Source organism: Macrotis lagotis, chromosome 6 (genome assembly GCF_037893015.1).
Source record: "Macrotis lagotis isolate mMagLag1 chromosome 6, bilby.v1.9.chrom.fasta, whole genome shotgun sequence".
NCBI classification, from domain to species: domain Eukaryota; kingdom Metazoa; phylum Chordata; class Mammalia; order Peramelemorphia; family Peramelidae; genus Macrotis; species Macrotis lagotis.
Window position 1 is genome coordinate 77,403,265 of NC_133663.1, and position 16,624 is coordinate 77,419,888.

The following is a 16,624-nucleotide window of genomic DNA, read 5'->3' on the forward strand; positions in this document are numbered from 1 at the left end:
AGAAAGAGAGGCCATAATAACTGTCAAATTATTTGATGACCATTATATGAATGATGATGGAGGGTTATTCTGTCAGGTCATGGAGATCAGGCTAGGATCAGCGGGTTGAATTTTTATATAGGTAGATTATTTTTACTCAATAAAGAAATCCAACTAGCACTGTTCCAGAGCAGAAGAGTTGCCTAGGGAAGAAAGAAATGGGCTCCTTTTCCTTGAAGATATGTAAATAGAACTGGATCCATTTGATAGGGATATCATTGAAGGGATTTCTGTTCCCTTCTAACTCTAAGAGGATGCTGTTCTGTCAAAAGATAAAGGGAAACAATACTATATACAATAACAAACTTTTCTATTTATCAAATGCAATGCTAATGATATTATATTTTATGCATTTACTATATCACCTATACTTCCTATAACTTCTAGTATCTAAACCAAAATTATGAATATAATGCCCCGGGGATAAGGACACAAAATTAAACTGCTCTCCATCTGCCACCTTCCTTCACAAATCTCCCACCAGAAACCACTTTATCCTCTGACTCTTTGTGTCTCCATCTTTCTGATAGCAAATTTCTTCACTGGCTAATGAAAGACATTAACCTTCTAAAGACTGGGCTTTATTAGGCTTAGCTGGACTTCTGAAAGAAGTTTATTCTGAAAACAGAATTCTTCCTTCTAAGGGTGCTAGTTTCTTCCCTTAGAAATTCAGGTTCACTCCAGTCCATTCTAACTACTATGTGGATTTTAATTTTGACTCACAGCTTTACATGCAGCTGTAATCATTTCCAATATTAAGAGTTCAACTCCCCAAATGCAAGTGGGGGGAAAGGGGGAGAAAGAGCTTGTTAAAAAGCTAAAAACAGAAAAAAAAACCAAGTAAAAGCTGGCTTGGCTCTAAAGCACAAAAAGTTATTTCAAAGCCCATAAATTATGACATTGTGATTAACATGTAATTTAAATATATTTAAACAACAATTATATAAAATTTCAAGCTAGCTAATTGGCCTCACAGATGTTCCCTAGGAGTTGAGTTGCCCTTGAATGGAGAAATGAAGAAGTGGGTTTTGGGGTCTTTTATCTTAAAAAGGCATATACATATAAATATATATATACATATATGCACATACAAACACATATATACACACATATATAAATACATATGAGAGAGAAGAGAGAAGTCAGCAATCCTAGCAAGGATGTCTGCTAAAATGGTTTTGCTTACTCTTTGCATTTTAATGTTGAGATCAGGGAAAAGTATAAAGGACAAGCACTATGAAGTTGATGTCATTTGGCAAGAGGACCTGATGTGGATTTGGCAGGTTGTTGGCTGTAACTCATGTCAGGGTAGTGATATTAAGTGAATTCTAATATGGCACAACCTCTCTTGTTGTCTTACAACAGACAAAATTTAAAAGGTACAATTATTTTGATGGCAATAGGATGAGAACTAGTCGTGGTAATAGAAAAACCGTTTGCTTTCTTGGTGAGGTTATCCTATGACAAGTAAAAGGTACAAAGATAATTGATGCTTCCTCCTCAGTGATTATAGTTTAACAACATTATTGAGCATATCACTAGCAAGCCAAGAGGTGAAAAGAATACAGTAATCATGAAAATGGTGGTGAATCCTTCGAGCCTTAGCCAACTCAAAAGTTGTGTGGGATTTGTTTATCAGTTTTTTTAACCTTCTGTTCAAGTCTACTTTCTAAATTTCAGGAAAGTCATCTTGTTTTTGTTTAAAAATGCAGATCCTGGAGCCAAGGGAGTACTTGTTCCATCTTGCCTCAGACACTTTCTAGATATGCGAGCCTGGTCAATTCATTTAGCCTCAGTTTGCCTCAGTTTCTTCAGCCGTAAAATGGGGACAATACTTACCAGGGCTGTCATAAGAATCAAATTGTAAATTGCTGAGTACAGTGCCTTTCTCATAGTAGACATTATATTCAGCAATTTACAAACAACTTGTAGTGTGCACTATATAAATATGTATTCCTTCCTTAAAGATCTTGTGATCTCTTTAATATTAAAACTACAGCTTCAGCCTTTATCCATGTTTACCTATATTATAGACAGAGAGTAATTTGTCCAGGGTCACAAAGCATTTGAGATAAGATTCAAACTCAGGTCTTACTGAATCTAAGTCCAGAACTCTGTCCTCTGTGCTACCCAGTAAATGTACAATTATTAATGATTAGCAGCATATTTTAATATCACATATATTTCTATGTCATTTTAAGTTTAGCAAGGTTTTTCAGAGTAAGTTAGGTCCTGCTCACATTATAATCCTCAATTTTCATATGGGTAAAAATAAAGCTGAGAAAAGTAAAACATTATTTCCATTTTGCAGTTAAAGAACCTAAGAGAGGTTAAATGACTATTCTGGGGTGGCTAGGTGGCATAGTGGATAAAGCACTGGCCTTGGAGTCAGGAGTACCTGGGTTCAAATCTGGTCTCAGACACTTAATAATTACTTAGCTGTGTGGCCTTGGGCAAGCTGCTTAACCCCGTTTGCCTTGCAAAAACCTAAAAAAAAAAAACTCAACTATTCCAAGGTAATACCTCAAACAGGTAGGGCAAAACAATAAAGGAGACAGAAATGGCAGACAGAATCTTGGGGGTGAAGGTGCCTATGTGAGCAGGCAGAGACTGAATATAAGGATCAAGAATCTCAGCACCCAGCTGAGACTGAGGAGCATCATGCCAACTGATGTACATAATAAAAATTAATAAATGTTTGACTTAGACTAAATTGATGAATTGTATATTTCTCCTCAGATTTTAATTTATCTCCAAGAGAATCAAATTGAGACCTACAAGTAGTACTATTGTTGGTTAAAAAAAAAGGTCTAGTTCCTATTTGATTCATTATCTTTAAGATTGTATTATCTGTTTCAATCTTTCCTTAGGGTAATAATCTGCAATTTTAAATAAATCTACTACATTTACATATGAATTACATCATCTCCAAAAAATATATCTCTAAACATCTGAGAGAAATTGTAGAGCACCTAAAACTTATTTATGAAAATTTCAACAAGTGTTTAACATTAAGAAGTTTCTGAAACTTTATGGTGTTTTCTGTTCCTGTAAGAATAAACTATCTCTTCACCATAATAGCAAAAGTCTTTCACTATTAAAACCAAATTGATTTAGGCTTTAGCCTATATAAGTTATAGCCTGTATAAGTTATAATAACCCATCACTTGCTCTGACATCACACATTAATTAGGTCATAAAACAGCTTCTGAGATTATCCAAACTTGTTTGATTGCATCTCTTCTGGATAATTCCCAAGGATCTACTTTTTTTTGCCTCTTTTTTTCATGATTTTCTTTCATCATGGTCATTTATTTTTCCAGTTTTTCCTCTGTTTCTCTTCTTTGGTTTTTTAAATCCTTTTTGATCTTCTAGGAATTCTTTTTAGGCCTAAAATGAATTCACATTTTTCTTTAAATCTTTGGACACAAGTGTTTTGACTTTGTCTTTTTTTCTGAGTTTGTGTTTTGATCTTCTCTGTCATCATAATAACTTTCAATCGTTAGGTTCTCTTTTGTTTTTATTGTTTGCTCATTTTTTTTTCTAGTCTCTTTCTTGAAGTTTAATATTATGTTATAATTGGGATTTGCTCCTGGATTTGAGGAGGCACTGTCTCAAACTTTAGGGTTTTTTTTTCCATGCTGTTTTTTTTTTTAAGAGCTGGGTCTGGAGATCTGTAAGTTTTGAGTTCTTTTAAACTATCATGATTTAAGCGATTTAGTCACCAGTCTCCTGGCTTGTTCGCTGATTTGTGAACTACCACAAGTATTCTTCTCTGCCCTGGATCATGACCAAGGCTCCTATAACTCCTCTGGTCACAGGTTTTAGTGTGCTCCTCCTCTTCACCCTGGGACTAAAACTCAGAACTAGTTATGAGCAATGCATCAGTCTTAAATCCAGCACTTACAAACAGTTCCTTGTAATTTCCTTCTGACAAATTTCTAATCCCCTTTCCAGTTATATGCTGAGAGTTCCAGAGATCACTATTGCTGATGGATATCCCTGATAATTCAGTTGTCTCCCATGCCTGCTGCTGGCTTGCTGGGGTAGGGGAAACTGAGACTGACTAACTTCCAAGTTCTCTTGGTCTAGAAAATTGTTTCACCCATCCTTTTGTTGTTATGCCATTTCAAAATTAATTTTGAGACATTATTGTTTGTTTGGAGGGATATTTAGGAGAACTGTGCCTTTATTCTGCCATCTTGAAGCTATGTCATTTTTATTGTGAATGAATATTTCCCATTTTGGGGTCAAAGAGAATGGAAACCCTTGAGTTTAGGGACCATTTTGTTTGTTTTGTCTTTATGGTGTTTAGCACTGTCTTACACATTAATTTAATATGAAGGTACCCTTTCAAACACTTCTCTTCATGAAAGAGAAAAGAGCTTACTCAGAAGAAGGATTATAGATTTGTAGTAGAGACCAACATGACTCCAGGTACCCTGACTTGGGGTGGAGGAAACTATGGGTTCTCAGAGTTACCTTAATGATTTTTGGATCTGTAAGGGTATTTATATTAGATAGGGAGGTAAGAGAAAATGTTTTGGCAAGATATACTGTGCCTTTGAATTTTTACTCACATAAGAAGATTGTGTCAGAGGTTTTTAGGTAGCTTTCTTTCCACGATATTCTGCTTTTTTTAGTTTAGTTGAGTTTCTATTATTTTGAATTGTACATTTAAATCTACATTTTCTTTTTTATTCATACTTACACATAACAATATAAGAGTAAATAGCATATCCATTTTTATAACTATGATTACTGGATATTGCAGTGGATAGAGTGCTTAGGCCTTAAGTTAAGAGGACCTTAGTTGAGATCTGATCTCAGATATTTATTAGACGTGTGACTCTGGGCAAATCACTTAACCTCAGTTTGCTTCAGTTGCCTCAGTTGGGACCTTTGAAAAAGAAATGGCAAACCACTCCAGGATCTTTGTCAAGAAAACCCAATAAAAATGGAGTCATGAAGAGGCAGACACAAAAGAAAAGTTAAGAGTGCTGACCCATTAAACTATCCAAACAATTAGAAATAGAAGACATATAAGTGATTCCAAACAATAGGAACTTGTGTATATTTTATAATAGACTGGCTTTTCCTTGGGGTAGTAATAGTAGCTCATTTTTATAAAAGGCTTTAGAATTTATATATTGTTTCCTCAGAATATTTTTGTGGCAAATGGCACAGAGTATTTTTATTTAGTGATCTGGGTTCTAACATTATTATGAGATCGAGTTTAATTTGGAAGCTATTTCCATGGTCCATCCTTTCATCATGGTGATTTTGTGCATGGGCCTTATTTTTTTTACCTTCTCCTTCATTGAGTAGAAAAGAAACCTTTCCTTGGTTAGGATGAAGATTTAATTTTTTTGTTCTATGTTCCTCTACATTCTCTTCCAAAACTATTAGAGAAATGATTATGATTCTATTTTTCATCTTTGGTATACTAAATTTCTATATTGGAATTTTCATTTTCTAGAATTGAATCCAAACATTTGATTTTCTAAAGAAGCATGAACTAGGCAGCTTGTAGCCAGAGTAGGATGTGATCTCACCAGTTGTACAAACTTCACTGTTGTGCATGAGTTCCCCATTGGTTCATACAATTCATGTGGCTTTTGTTTTCCATTCATGTGACCTCTTATTATATCCGTCATTCCATTTTTCTTTCCTATTAGAGTGAATTTGGACACAGCCCTCCTCCTGCCTACACCCCCATGTCAGGAGTAAGTATTTCACAAACAACCTTCATCTTTTAGGCCTTTGGTCTATTAAATGTACCATGTCTACTTTCCCTTTATCTTCCATAATTTTCCTAGTCCCCTCCCTGCAACGCTTTCACCCCTACCCCTGCCAACAGTGAGTAAGATGCTGCAGTTCAATATTTGGACATGTCAACAGATGCTTTTTATATAAGCCTGGAACTCAGTAGAAATCTTAGAGTTCAGGGATATTAGATATCATAATAGCTTTCAATTTTTATTCAAAGGATTTACTTGAGCTCATAAATTATGCCCTTAAATTAAGGGGTTAGCTTTAGTGCCAAATTGTCATGGCATGTTCTGGAAAGTAATAATCTGGCAATAGCCTTCTAGTATAGTACTAGAGATTGAACATCATAGGAGCCTCAGGGAAAGGCAGTCAACCGGGTAACTTCAACTTTAAAACGCATCAGCGTACTTCTGTTTGTAATAATAATTATTGCTAAACACTGACACCGCCATTTTCTGGAAAAGATTCTAACTTCATGCCACAAATAAGCTATTGTGGGAGAAGTACATATAATGTGATTGTTTTTTGCCAGGTCAGTCTTAATATGTGTTGAAAAAAGCAAAACGGATGATGTGTCATTACCAGGTATTTTATAAAGAATTCACCATTTAAGGAAAATTATATTTCAGGTGTTTTTTAGTCTACATCTAATTTAAGAAAAAGGCAACTTTTTTTCTGAAGGAAGAGCTTTGATAGAGCTTTATGATCTTACTGCTTCTCTTGGTTTTTTTTTTTTTTGCTAGTCCCATCATCACCTCTCTCAAAATGCCTTTTTTGCTTTTCACAGAACCAATTTGTGTATAGAGATGGGGGCTTTGCTACAGAACAAGGAGTATCTCTGCCATACAGGGCTACCAGCTGTATAATTCCTGAAGCCCCTGTTGTACAAGGGGCCACAGCGGAGATTTTTGATGACACGTGTTGTAATGGCACTCTGCGCAAACAAGTGGCACCCCTTGTCCAAGAGGACAGCAGCACCCAAAGATATAGTGCTGACCCCACAGTATTTGCTGCAGAACGGAGTCCACGAGGAGAAATGGATGAAGATGGGTATATGACTCCAATGCGTGACAAACCCAAACAAGGTATATATATATAATTGGGACCTGTGAGACAGAAAATCTTCACCACATTGATTTCCTTCTTGATCACACATGACACGTGATAAACAGTGAACAGAGACATTGAATAGTTGAGTTTATAAGATATTTTTATGCTGCAAAAACCTTATGAAATATAAATTGAAAAATAACTCAGAATAATTATCTTGTTTTGTGGTTGACAAGGACTTGGCCAATATACTTTAGGTTGATGATGTTGAAGCCAGTGTAGAAACCTTCATTGTAAAGAAGGTATAAGTTTGCAGATTGAAATAGCAAAAGTAGAAATGACCTTGTGTAAATCACTTAACCTTTAATGTTCCACAAATCTTTTTGGTGCTACAAATTTCAAAGGAAGATACTAATTCTGGAAAAGTAGAGAAAATTCCACCACCAGAGCTTCCTTTAGCAATGAAATCAAAGAAGACTCAGCTGAAAAAATGAAAAGAAACTGAGTAAACTGGTCCTGTCAGACTTGAGTATACAAATATGAGAATTTTTAATTCCTTAAAAATACTTAAGACTTAAGATTCTAAACTCTTGTCTAAGGAAAGTCTTTATAGGAATAGGTAACATTTTCATTTATGTCATAGCAATAGTTTTTTAGTGGGGAGACTAATCAAGAATTTTGAAATGATTATTGTATGGTGCTTCCTTTTTGAAAATGAAAATGAAAAGTTTAATCAGATGTTCCTAATTGCTTACATTTTCATCTGTCTTTGTCCATTTTAATTGGATGACTTATTTTTCAAACACTTCTGACTTGGTACACAGGATCTTAGAAATATTGACCTGAGTCCAATCTAGTCCAAATCCTTCATTACACAAATGAGGAAAACTGAGCTCAATAGAGGTTAAGTGAATTGCTCAAAGTCACACAGGTAGCAAATGCCAGAGCCAAAAGGATTTGAACTCATGTCCTGTGACTCCAAGTTCATATCTCTGTGAAATATAATACATACATGTTTGTATATATGTACATCTATGTATGGTATGTGAATATTTATACATAAATATACAATATCAAAGTTGAAAGGGAGGGAAAGTCAGACATTTTGAATTCAATAACAAAATGAAAAATTTTGAGATAGCAAAAAGTCTCCTAAAAACAAGAGTACAATACAATCTCAACTAAATTAAGTTTATCTTTCCCTTCATAAAAATTTAATCATGAAAACATTATAATAGCTAGTCAACAGAAATATATCTCTTTTTTTTCAAAAGCAGTATAAAGCTTTTCAAGGTCAAGAACAATATATGAAAATAGATTAAAATACCTTTGTATGGATATAATGTTTCTGACTAAATGTACAGAGGCCACTCCAAAGCCACTGCTAATATTTACCCCATGCCATGAGGGAATCCAGAATATCCTCAAGCCATCCTATCATTGACCCCTTCCTTCCAAAAAAATAGCTATAATAAAAGTCTTCTTTCAAGTTTTCAAATAATTAAAGACTTATCATTATATATATTTACTTTGAAATAAACCTTTTCAATCTAGCATCTATTTGCTTTGCATTGTGAGCAAAAAAAGTGTTTCAGTTCATGCAGATTGGTCCTTTGAAGTATTCTTAAATTCTTCTCCAGAATTTAAAAACCAAATATTACACAGGTTAAGAGGCTGAGTGTATTTCAAGAGTCCCTTTATATTCTACATCACAAGTAAACCAACTAAACTGTACAATGATGGATTTGACATCTTCATGTATATACCTAAATATTCTGTGTATAAAAATTTCTGATTTTTGAGAGCTGAGCCAGTTTTTTTTTGAGGATTTCCAGTATGTTGCTAAAAGTTTATGGCAAATTTTCATTCTGTCCAGATTCTGTTCAAATGAATAGATAGAATCAGACCTTTAGAACTCAGAATGAGTTTAGAAGCTATCAAGGTCAGTGACTATATCTGAGATCTTGCCCAACCCAAACCTTGCTAATAACTAAAAAGTAGCCCCCAACCTTTGACCTTATAGTAAATAAGCATCTGACAAAAAAGATGTAAAGAATACTGTTTCTAGAAATATACACATAAAATAACTTCACTGCCTCTAGTGTACTACAGGTATATCTAGTACCTGAGTTGTAATACATTCACTAAATGGTGGTTCACAGGCATTGTTTTTTATCATTACTATTTCTAGATATGTTATGTATAAACTCCTGGTGATCTGGCCTTATTTTCTTTCCTTATTTGATCTGCTTTTAGTGGAAAACCTCAACTAGTAGCAGCTACCACCAAATTGTGGCACCCAATGTACAGTTATGTGGGCAACTAGGCAGTGCAATGGAGAGAGCATTGACTGCAATCAGGAAGACTCATCTTCATGAATTCGAATCAGTCTTAGACATTTCCTATTTGCATGATCCTGTGTAATCCAAATCATTTTACCCTGTTTGTTTCAGTTTCTGCATCTAATAATGAGCTGGAGAAGGAAATGGCAAATCACTCTAGTATGTTTGTCAAGAAAACCCCAAGAAAACATGGGGGTCATAGAGAGTTAGACAGACCTGAACAACAGATACACAGTTGGGAGCAGGCACATCTTTTCTCCTCAGTGTTGGTTCCTCACTGTTTGGATCAAAGTCATCATTTGTTTGTAAATCATTATTTTGAAATAGGGGCTATACCATAGTTATTCCAATTTTCTCACCAGTTTTTTCATTGAATTCTGATTACTCTATACTCTGAGGTCCCTCAGTACTCTAGGACAACAAGTTTTTGCCATTTTGGACAAAGGAACACCGAGAAAATTGGCTAGAATTAAGAGAAAAGATTTAGGTCTGGAAGAATGCAATAGAAAGTAGAGTTAGTAGGAAAGAACGGTACCCTCAGAGTGAGGAGACCTAATGCTACTCCTGGTCCTTTTCCTCACTAGATACTCTCCCCTTTCCTCCCATTGCCATGGTGATTGTAATTTGTAAAATAGCTATTGCAATAATTTATGAAAATAAAACCAATAGCTTTTGAGTTCCCCAGAGAAAGAAGTCAAATGTAATTACAATAGGTTTCATGGTAATCTTAATGAAATAGAAGTATTACATAGGAAATAGAGTTTGACTATGACTTTTTATCCATTTCAGATTACCTGAATCCTGTGGAAGAGAATCCTTTTGTTTCTCGACGAAAGAATGGTGACCTTCAAGCCTTGGATAACCCTGAATATCATAATGCCTCCAATGGGCCACCAAAGGCAGAGGATGAGTATGTGAATGAGCCACTGTACCTCAATACCTTTGCCAACACCTTGGGAAATGCAGAGTACCTGAAGAACAATGGACTGCCTGGACCAGAGAAAGCCAAGAAAGCTTTTGACAACCCTGATTACTGGAACCACAGCCTTCCTCCTCGGAGCACCCTTCAACACCCAGACTACCTGCAGGAGTACAGCACAAAATATTTTTACAAACAGAATGGACGGATCCGGCCTATTGTGGCAGAGAACCCTGAATACCTCTCTGAGTTCTCCCTGAAGCCAGGCACTGTGCTGCCTCCTCCACCCTACAGACACCGAAACACAGTGGTGTAGACCTAGGAGTGTTCCAGAAGTGGAGAGACATCCCCTCTCCAGTGTCCATGCCCTACCCCTTTTTGGTCCCCCCTCTCTTTCTCTTGTGGGCTTCCTCCACTTTCCAGGCCAGTCTTTTTGAGATGTCCAAACAGAAGCCGTTAAGGATGCACTGAAAGAATGAAAAGTCCTGTGCTATTCTAGTTTGGAACTTAGAATGAAGGAAAGAAAGAGAAAGACAGGAGGGACCATACTGTTTCAGGTTTCTCCACATGGGGAGGTCGAGAGGACAGAACAGCCAGGGAAGAACCAGTAAATGTCACTTGGCAGCTGCCTGCTGTCAAAATAGTTCTTGATTTTTAAAACTCAGATGCTATAGAGAAAGTCACGTGGTGTCTGTTTCTATCAGCAGGAACTGATGAGCGCATATTCAGCATTCCTGGAAATCATAATGTAGTTTCCATTAGGAAAAGGACAATTTTTTTATATCACATATGATAGTGTAATAATTGAGATTGAGAATCCAATTTCTGTAACAATTTCTATCCTGGCAACTGAAAATGACTAACTCGGCTTTCATAACTATTTGAATCTCCATCGAAATAATTATGTGATTTCTTGTCTTTGGTCAATCCCTTCATTTGAGCTCCTCCCCCCAATTTTTGGCCCCTTTTTTTTCTAATTGCAGATATTTTACATTGATACTTCAGTACATGCCATTAACATTTTTATGTGTTGAGATAATTTAACAAAATTGTTTAAACAAAAAATTCCTCTTAGGACTGCAAAAATGACAAAACCTCAAACATGCAATTTTTGAGGTTAAAAAGTAGACCAAGACATAAGATTTATACAACCAAAATCTAGCTTTCATTATTTATAATAAGAAACATGAGACCCATATACACAAAGAACATTTTCCCAAAACTTTCACTGCTCCCCCCTTTTCATTATTGATAATAGTTCAAAAAAACAGTAGGCAGCACTGAGTCTGAGAAAGAAACTTAGAGACAGTTTGATGTAGTTAATGTAAACTGCTGATAGATTCAGGGTAATTTTTTTAACTGGAAGGAAAACACTGGATTGGGTGAGCTTACATCCCTGGCAAGATGCTCAGGAATGTGGTTTGCACTTAAGCTATGATTTTATTTGTTATCAATCTGAACTCTTCTGGATTTTGAATGAAGCAATATGGAAGTGACCAGCAAATTCAAATTATTTAAATGTTTTTTTAAAGTAATAATGAAGAAAGACTGTGGAAATGCCAAACCAAGTAAATTACATCTTTGGAACAGTGTCCAGGGATTATGGGAGGGCCAAGCACATGGTCTACTTGTGATATCACAACGATGTTATGGAGGAAGACCACCCAGGCCTCATGCTCCATATGAAGGAAACTGGCATGAACAAGCCCTCAGCTGATGTCCACGGAGTGTCTAGCATTAGCACTATAGTTGTTGAATTAGAAGTTAACTCTAGCACATAAGGTGGTATAGTTTGTAGAAGGTTTAAAAAAATCCAGACATGCATGGCTCAGAGGAATTGGAATTATAAAAAAGTATAAAATGATCATGCTGATTTTTCCAAGTTTTAATTTTATTTCCTGACATACTGATCTTTTTTTAAACTTTTGCATTATGGGTTTTACTTAACCATTATGGTACCTCTGATTTGGAAAACCTTTCCATTGTATCATTGTGAATTTTAACACTAACTAAATGTGAGATGGTAATGGGCCTAGTGGAAGGAATAAGAGTTCCACATGTACCTGAAATGTTCTTCTTTGGAGTGTGAATAAAAGGAAAAAAATCTACCTAAGATAAACATATTTAGAGATAAATTAAAATCTACAACCTATATTTAAGCAATTGTATTGAAAACTATGATTGACCTTCTAGAAAGGGTTTGGGGAAACCCCAGAGGAAAGGTCATTTTTCTATATAGTTTGTAGGAGTAAATTGCCTTAGAGTGGCCATTGAGTTCCTTTTTTTTTTTTTTTGTACATATCTTGTTGGACTCTTATTCAGGGACTTTTAACAGAGACTGATTTTTTCATCCTCCGTAATTTGGAAATAGTACCTTGTGATTTCATTCATAGAACAAGGGTAATCAATATGATGCTGCCAGTTATACTGAGTGCTACCATTGCATTATGAACTAGGCTAGAGTAATATCGAATCCCTACATAAATTGGACTACCTGGACAGACAAACTCAAGAAGACTCAGAGTTAGTCTTACCATGTTGTCACCAAGAAATCAGCTGTACAAATAGAAATCTTAGTAGTAATTAGGGGACTTTAGCCATAAATCCCAGAAGGAGATTAGGAGGGGGAAGTCTTTCCAAGCCATGAAAAAGAGAAATGATGTAAAAGGAGGAATATAAGTCCTTTCAGAATAGCACCAGCAACAAGAGTAACGTCCTGGAAGAAATGAGTAAAATGAAGGCATCTTCAATAAATCAGGGTTTACTAGGGACATATTAGTAGCCTTCAGTGCATTCATTCATTTGAATGGATTTCTTTAACAAGAAGAGTATTTACCATATGGGTTCTAGGATACATTTTGTAAAAATTCATTCTGTCTTGAGGTAGTCAGTAATGTCAACATTTTCCTTATTTCCCTTCTTTTTAAAAAAACATTTTATAATATTTACATAGTATCTTCCATTTGGTGATCATGAAAAATGGCGACTTTATAATTAGTAAATAAGGGTTCTGTTGAGGCGATAGGTAAATGGTTGCGGGAAGTAAGAGTATCTCAATCCCACTGCACCATTAAAAAGATCTAACACTTATGGCACAGAAAAGTTTCAAGTAGGTGATGGATCAATAGTATAATGTGTAATCCATACTGAACCAAATAACCCTACCTAATTATTCTCCCTTAATTATGCCAGCAATATTCATGTTGTTTTATAAGAAATGTAACTGGATGTGATATGGTAGGAAGAAAGAAAAAATATTTTGTTTCCAAAGATGGTGCCTTTTGACTAATAGAATCAAACAAACAAAAAAAAAAACCCCGAAAAAACTGCAGTTGGGATCTACATAATTCTCTTGGGGATCAGATTCCAAAAGATGTTTTTTTTCTTTTTTACTAATAGGAACTTTCAGATTCACTTGTGTCAATTTGTGATATCTGAAAGTAAATTCCAAGCGAGTGAACTTTTCAAATCTACAAACCTTGTTTGCTTATCGAGGGAAATCACATTTCCAGTGATGAAAAGTTTTGAACATAAGTGGTTATTAACATGGTTAAGGAGCTCTTAGATGGTGAGATATAGAGAAGCTCACTGACCCTAAACTAGGTTGGATTCCAGTGCATTCAGAAGTAACTCAAAGAGGTATGTGGGCACCCATATGTGTAAGGTTTCCCCATGGCAACAATTCTTTCTTGAAGTTCCTAAAGTCATAAAAGGCCTTGTGGTTGTGTTACAGGCCCTTTTTCCAGTCAGCTTCTTGGAAATAGTAAATAACATTGAACAGGAATTAGAGTTAAAAACGAGAGTTAAAGTTTAGTGTTTCATTTCATTCAATGTAAATACTTAAAAGGACATCAGTCATCTCACAGATAGATTGCAAAGTGTAAAATAGAAGCTGACCCCACTCCATACATACACACACAGACACACAGACATATACACACGTACACACACACACACACACACACACACATACATCTTAAGGAAGGACAGAGAGGTGCATATATACCTCTCTATTTGTTGGAGTAAACCCAGGAAAAAAAAAAATCAAAAAGACCTTAGTTTCCTGCTGCTTAATGAAGCTACATCATCTATCTGCTTTCCAGAATGTGAAGAGAGAACGTTTTTCCCTTCTTAAGGTCTACAGGAAAAGATGTAAATACAGAGTTTATCTAACTTTTCTTTCAAAACTTGGATTATTTATTCAGTGGTAATTGTTGCTCATTAAACTATTTTATTCAGTCACAAAAGCATTAGAAGAAATGGTCTTGAAAAGCTCATGAGCAAGACTGTTCAAGCACTGGACAAACAAACCAAATGAAATAACTAACTGCAGAATACTTGAAAATAAGTGCAGAGGGAGAAATTCAGGGTTGGTTGAAGACACACACACACACACACACACACACACACACACACACACACGCGCAAACACACACAATTATCAGCCTGTATCCATGCTTTCTGAATAGAGCTCTTTAAAGAATTGAACTCAATGATTACAATTTGTTTTATGGAGGATATTTAGTTACTATTCTTAACACAGCATACTAAAAGATAGTCAAAACACTGAAAAATTGTTTCTGATTGTTTTGTTTTTAAACCTTTCCTTTAGATCTTCATCTTTTTCATTTAATATTAGGAAAAGTTGGTTAGGGAAGAGAAGCATCAATATCTTAAATAAAACTAAATTTTCATCACTAACAAAGAATCATAATAAAAAGTCTCTCATCTGGCATGTTGGGGGATGAAGAATGTATATGTTTATATGGATAGAGGTATTTAACAAAAGTTTTACTCCCCACCCTCTTTGGTTCTTACTCCTATGACTCATTAGTGAATTTTTTTTTTATTATTGCCTGAGGGAAAGCAGAGTGTGATTGCATTCTTTCAAAAAAACAAAAAAATCACAATGAAATCTAATAACCCTCCCTCTGCATTTCAATTGGCTTGAACATCAAGTACTGGGTTGATAATTCTTGGTTAGCATTGTCAGAAATGTTTGTGTTCCTCAGTTTGGGGAAAGAGAAAGTTCCTGACAAAACCTCTTTGAGTATGCATGGAGATTAAATGCACATTCAAATGAAGAACAACTCCCCCAGTCATGGGAGATCAACATGAGGAAGATGTTGAGCCTGTTGCTGACAGAAAGGACACTGGACAGATGTTGATTAGCTGCAAACAAAATTTTAAAAAGATTAATAGCAAAGAAAATTAGTATGAATAATATTGCAAAGGGGCCAGCTCTTTCCTATCAGATCAAGAATAAATAACAAGTAACTCAACCCCAGATATACCTCAGTAAGCCTACTTCCATATAGCAGCAAACCTGACGTCTACTGTGTGTAGTCTCTCAGGTCAGAAACCCGTCTGTTTCAATGAAAAACTGTCTGTTAACACTGCCGGCTGTTCTATGTCTTTTAATTAAAAAATATTTCATAAAATTGCAGAAACTGCAAACAGCCTCATTTATTTTTATAGAGCAGTGATAAAAAATAGGACATCTTTCTCTCACATACATACACACACACACATGCCACTCCCTTTCACTGGCCAATGGTTATACTTTGGTTGAAACAAAATTTTCTCAAAGTCAAAAGCTATTCCTAAGGCACTATTTTATGGGGAAAAGTCAGTTTTACCTCCACAGGCTTCCTCTGGAATTCACTTTTGCTAAAAATTAACTTAGCAAGTAAATGATCAACATGATCTATTTGCTAAGAATCACAGAAATTATTTCTACTAAAGGATAATTTAGGCTCCAATTTTAAAGTTCCTTTTTCATGAAAAAGCAAAAACAAATAAAAAACCAAGCTTTTCTTGATAACCACAGTTGGTGGAACTGATGTATATTTTTATTCTCACAGGTCTTTTCTTTATACCACTCTGTGACTCAGAGCAAAACTTGTTCCTTTTCCTCTTAGAACCTCGACCCATTTTCTGCTCATTTTCTTACTGCCATTTTTTGTGATTCCTTTCTTGATGCCATCCTTGAGCCCTGATGATTGATCCCTTATAAGCCATAGTGGACCCTTAAGGTCCTGTACCTCACTTTGTGAAATATTGATCTAAGCTGTCCCCATAAACATAAGAATGAATTCTGCATTATGTAGCCAAGAGCTTTGGCCATGGTTTAAGGATTTGTTAGTTGTAGGTTTTGGTTTTGGGTTTTTTTTTTGGTTATTGTTTTGCTGACTTGTTTTTAGCATTTCACCAAGAATTTCACAAAGTTACTCTGTGTATCTACTGCAGATAAGTTTTCCCAAAAGGATAGACTGACATACCATGTCTTCTGCATAGTACTGTTGGGTGAGAAGCTGGTCTTAATGAATCTTGCAACCCTTATAAGCACATATATAAATATATGTGTGTATATATATATGCACATATATATATATATATATATATATATATATATATATATATATATATACACAACACTTTGAGACTTAGTTTTCCCACTTAAAAAAGAGAGATGACTGGAGGTTTGTTTTTTTAATCAATA

The 16,624-nt window shown here is 35.3% G+C and overlaps 1 protein-coding gene across 4 annotated transcripts in view; it reads left to right on the plus strand.

The window, feature by feature from the left end:
- The window catches only part of ERBB4 (erb-b2 receptor tyrosine kinase 4), a 1,472,307-nt gene extending 1,457,763 nt beyond the window's left edge, over positions 1-14,544 (plus strand). For 3 of the 4 annotated variants that reach the window (XM_074191455.1, XM_074191457.1, XM_074191458.1), the window contains 3 exons: positions 5,718-5,765; positions 6,599-6,896; positions 9,993-14,544. In XM_074191455.1, coding sequence (XP_074047556.1) covers positions 5,718-5,765; positions 6,599-6,896; positions 9,993-10,438 — 792 coding nt within the window. In that variant the 3' untranslated portion in view covers positions 10,439-14,544. The remainder of the gene's footprint in view (positions 1-5,717; positions 5,766-6,598; positions 6,897-9,992) is intronic. The other variant, XM_074191456.1, reaches the window with a different exon arrangement.
- The last annotated feature ends 2,080 nt before the right edge of the window (positions 14,545-16,624 follow it).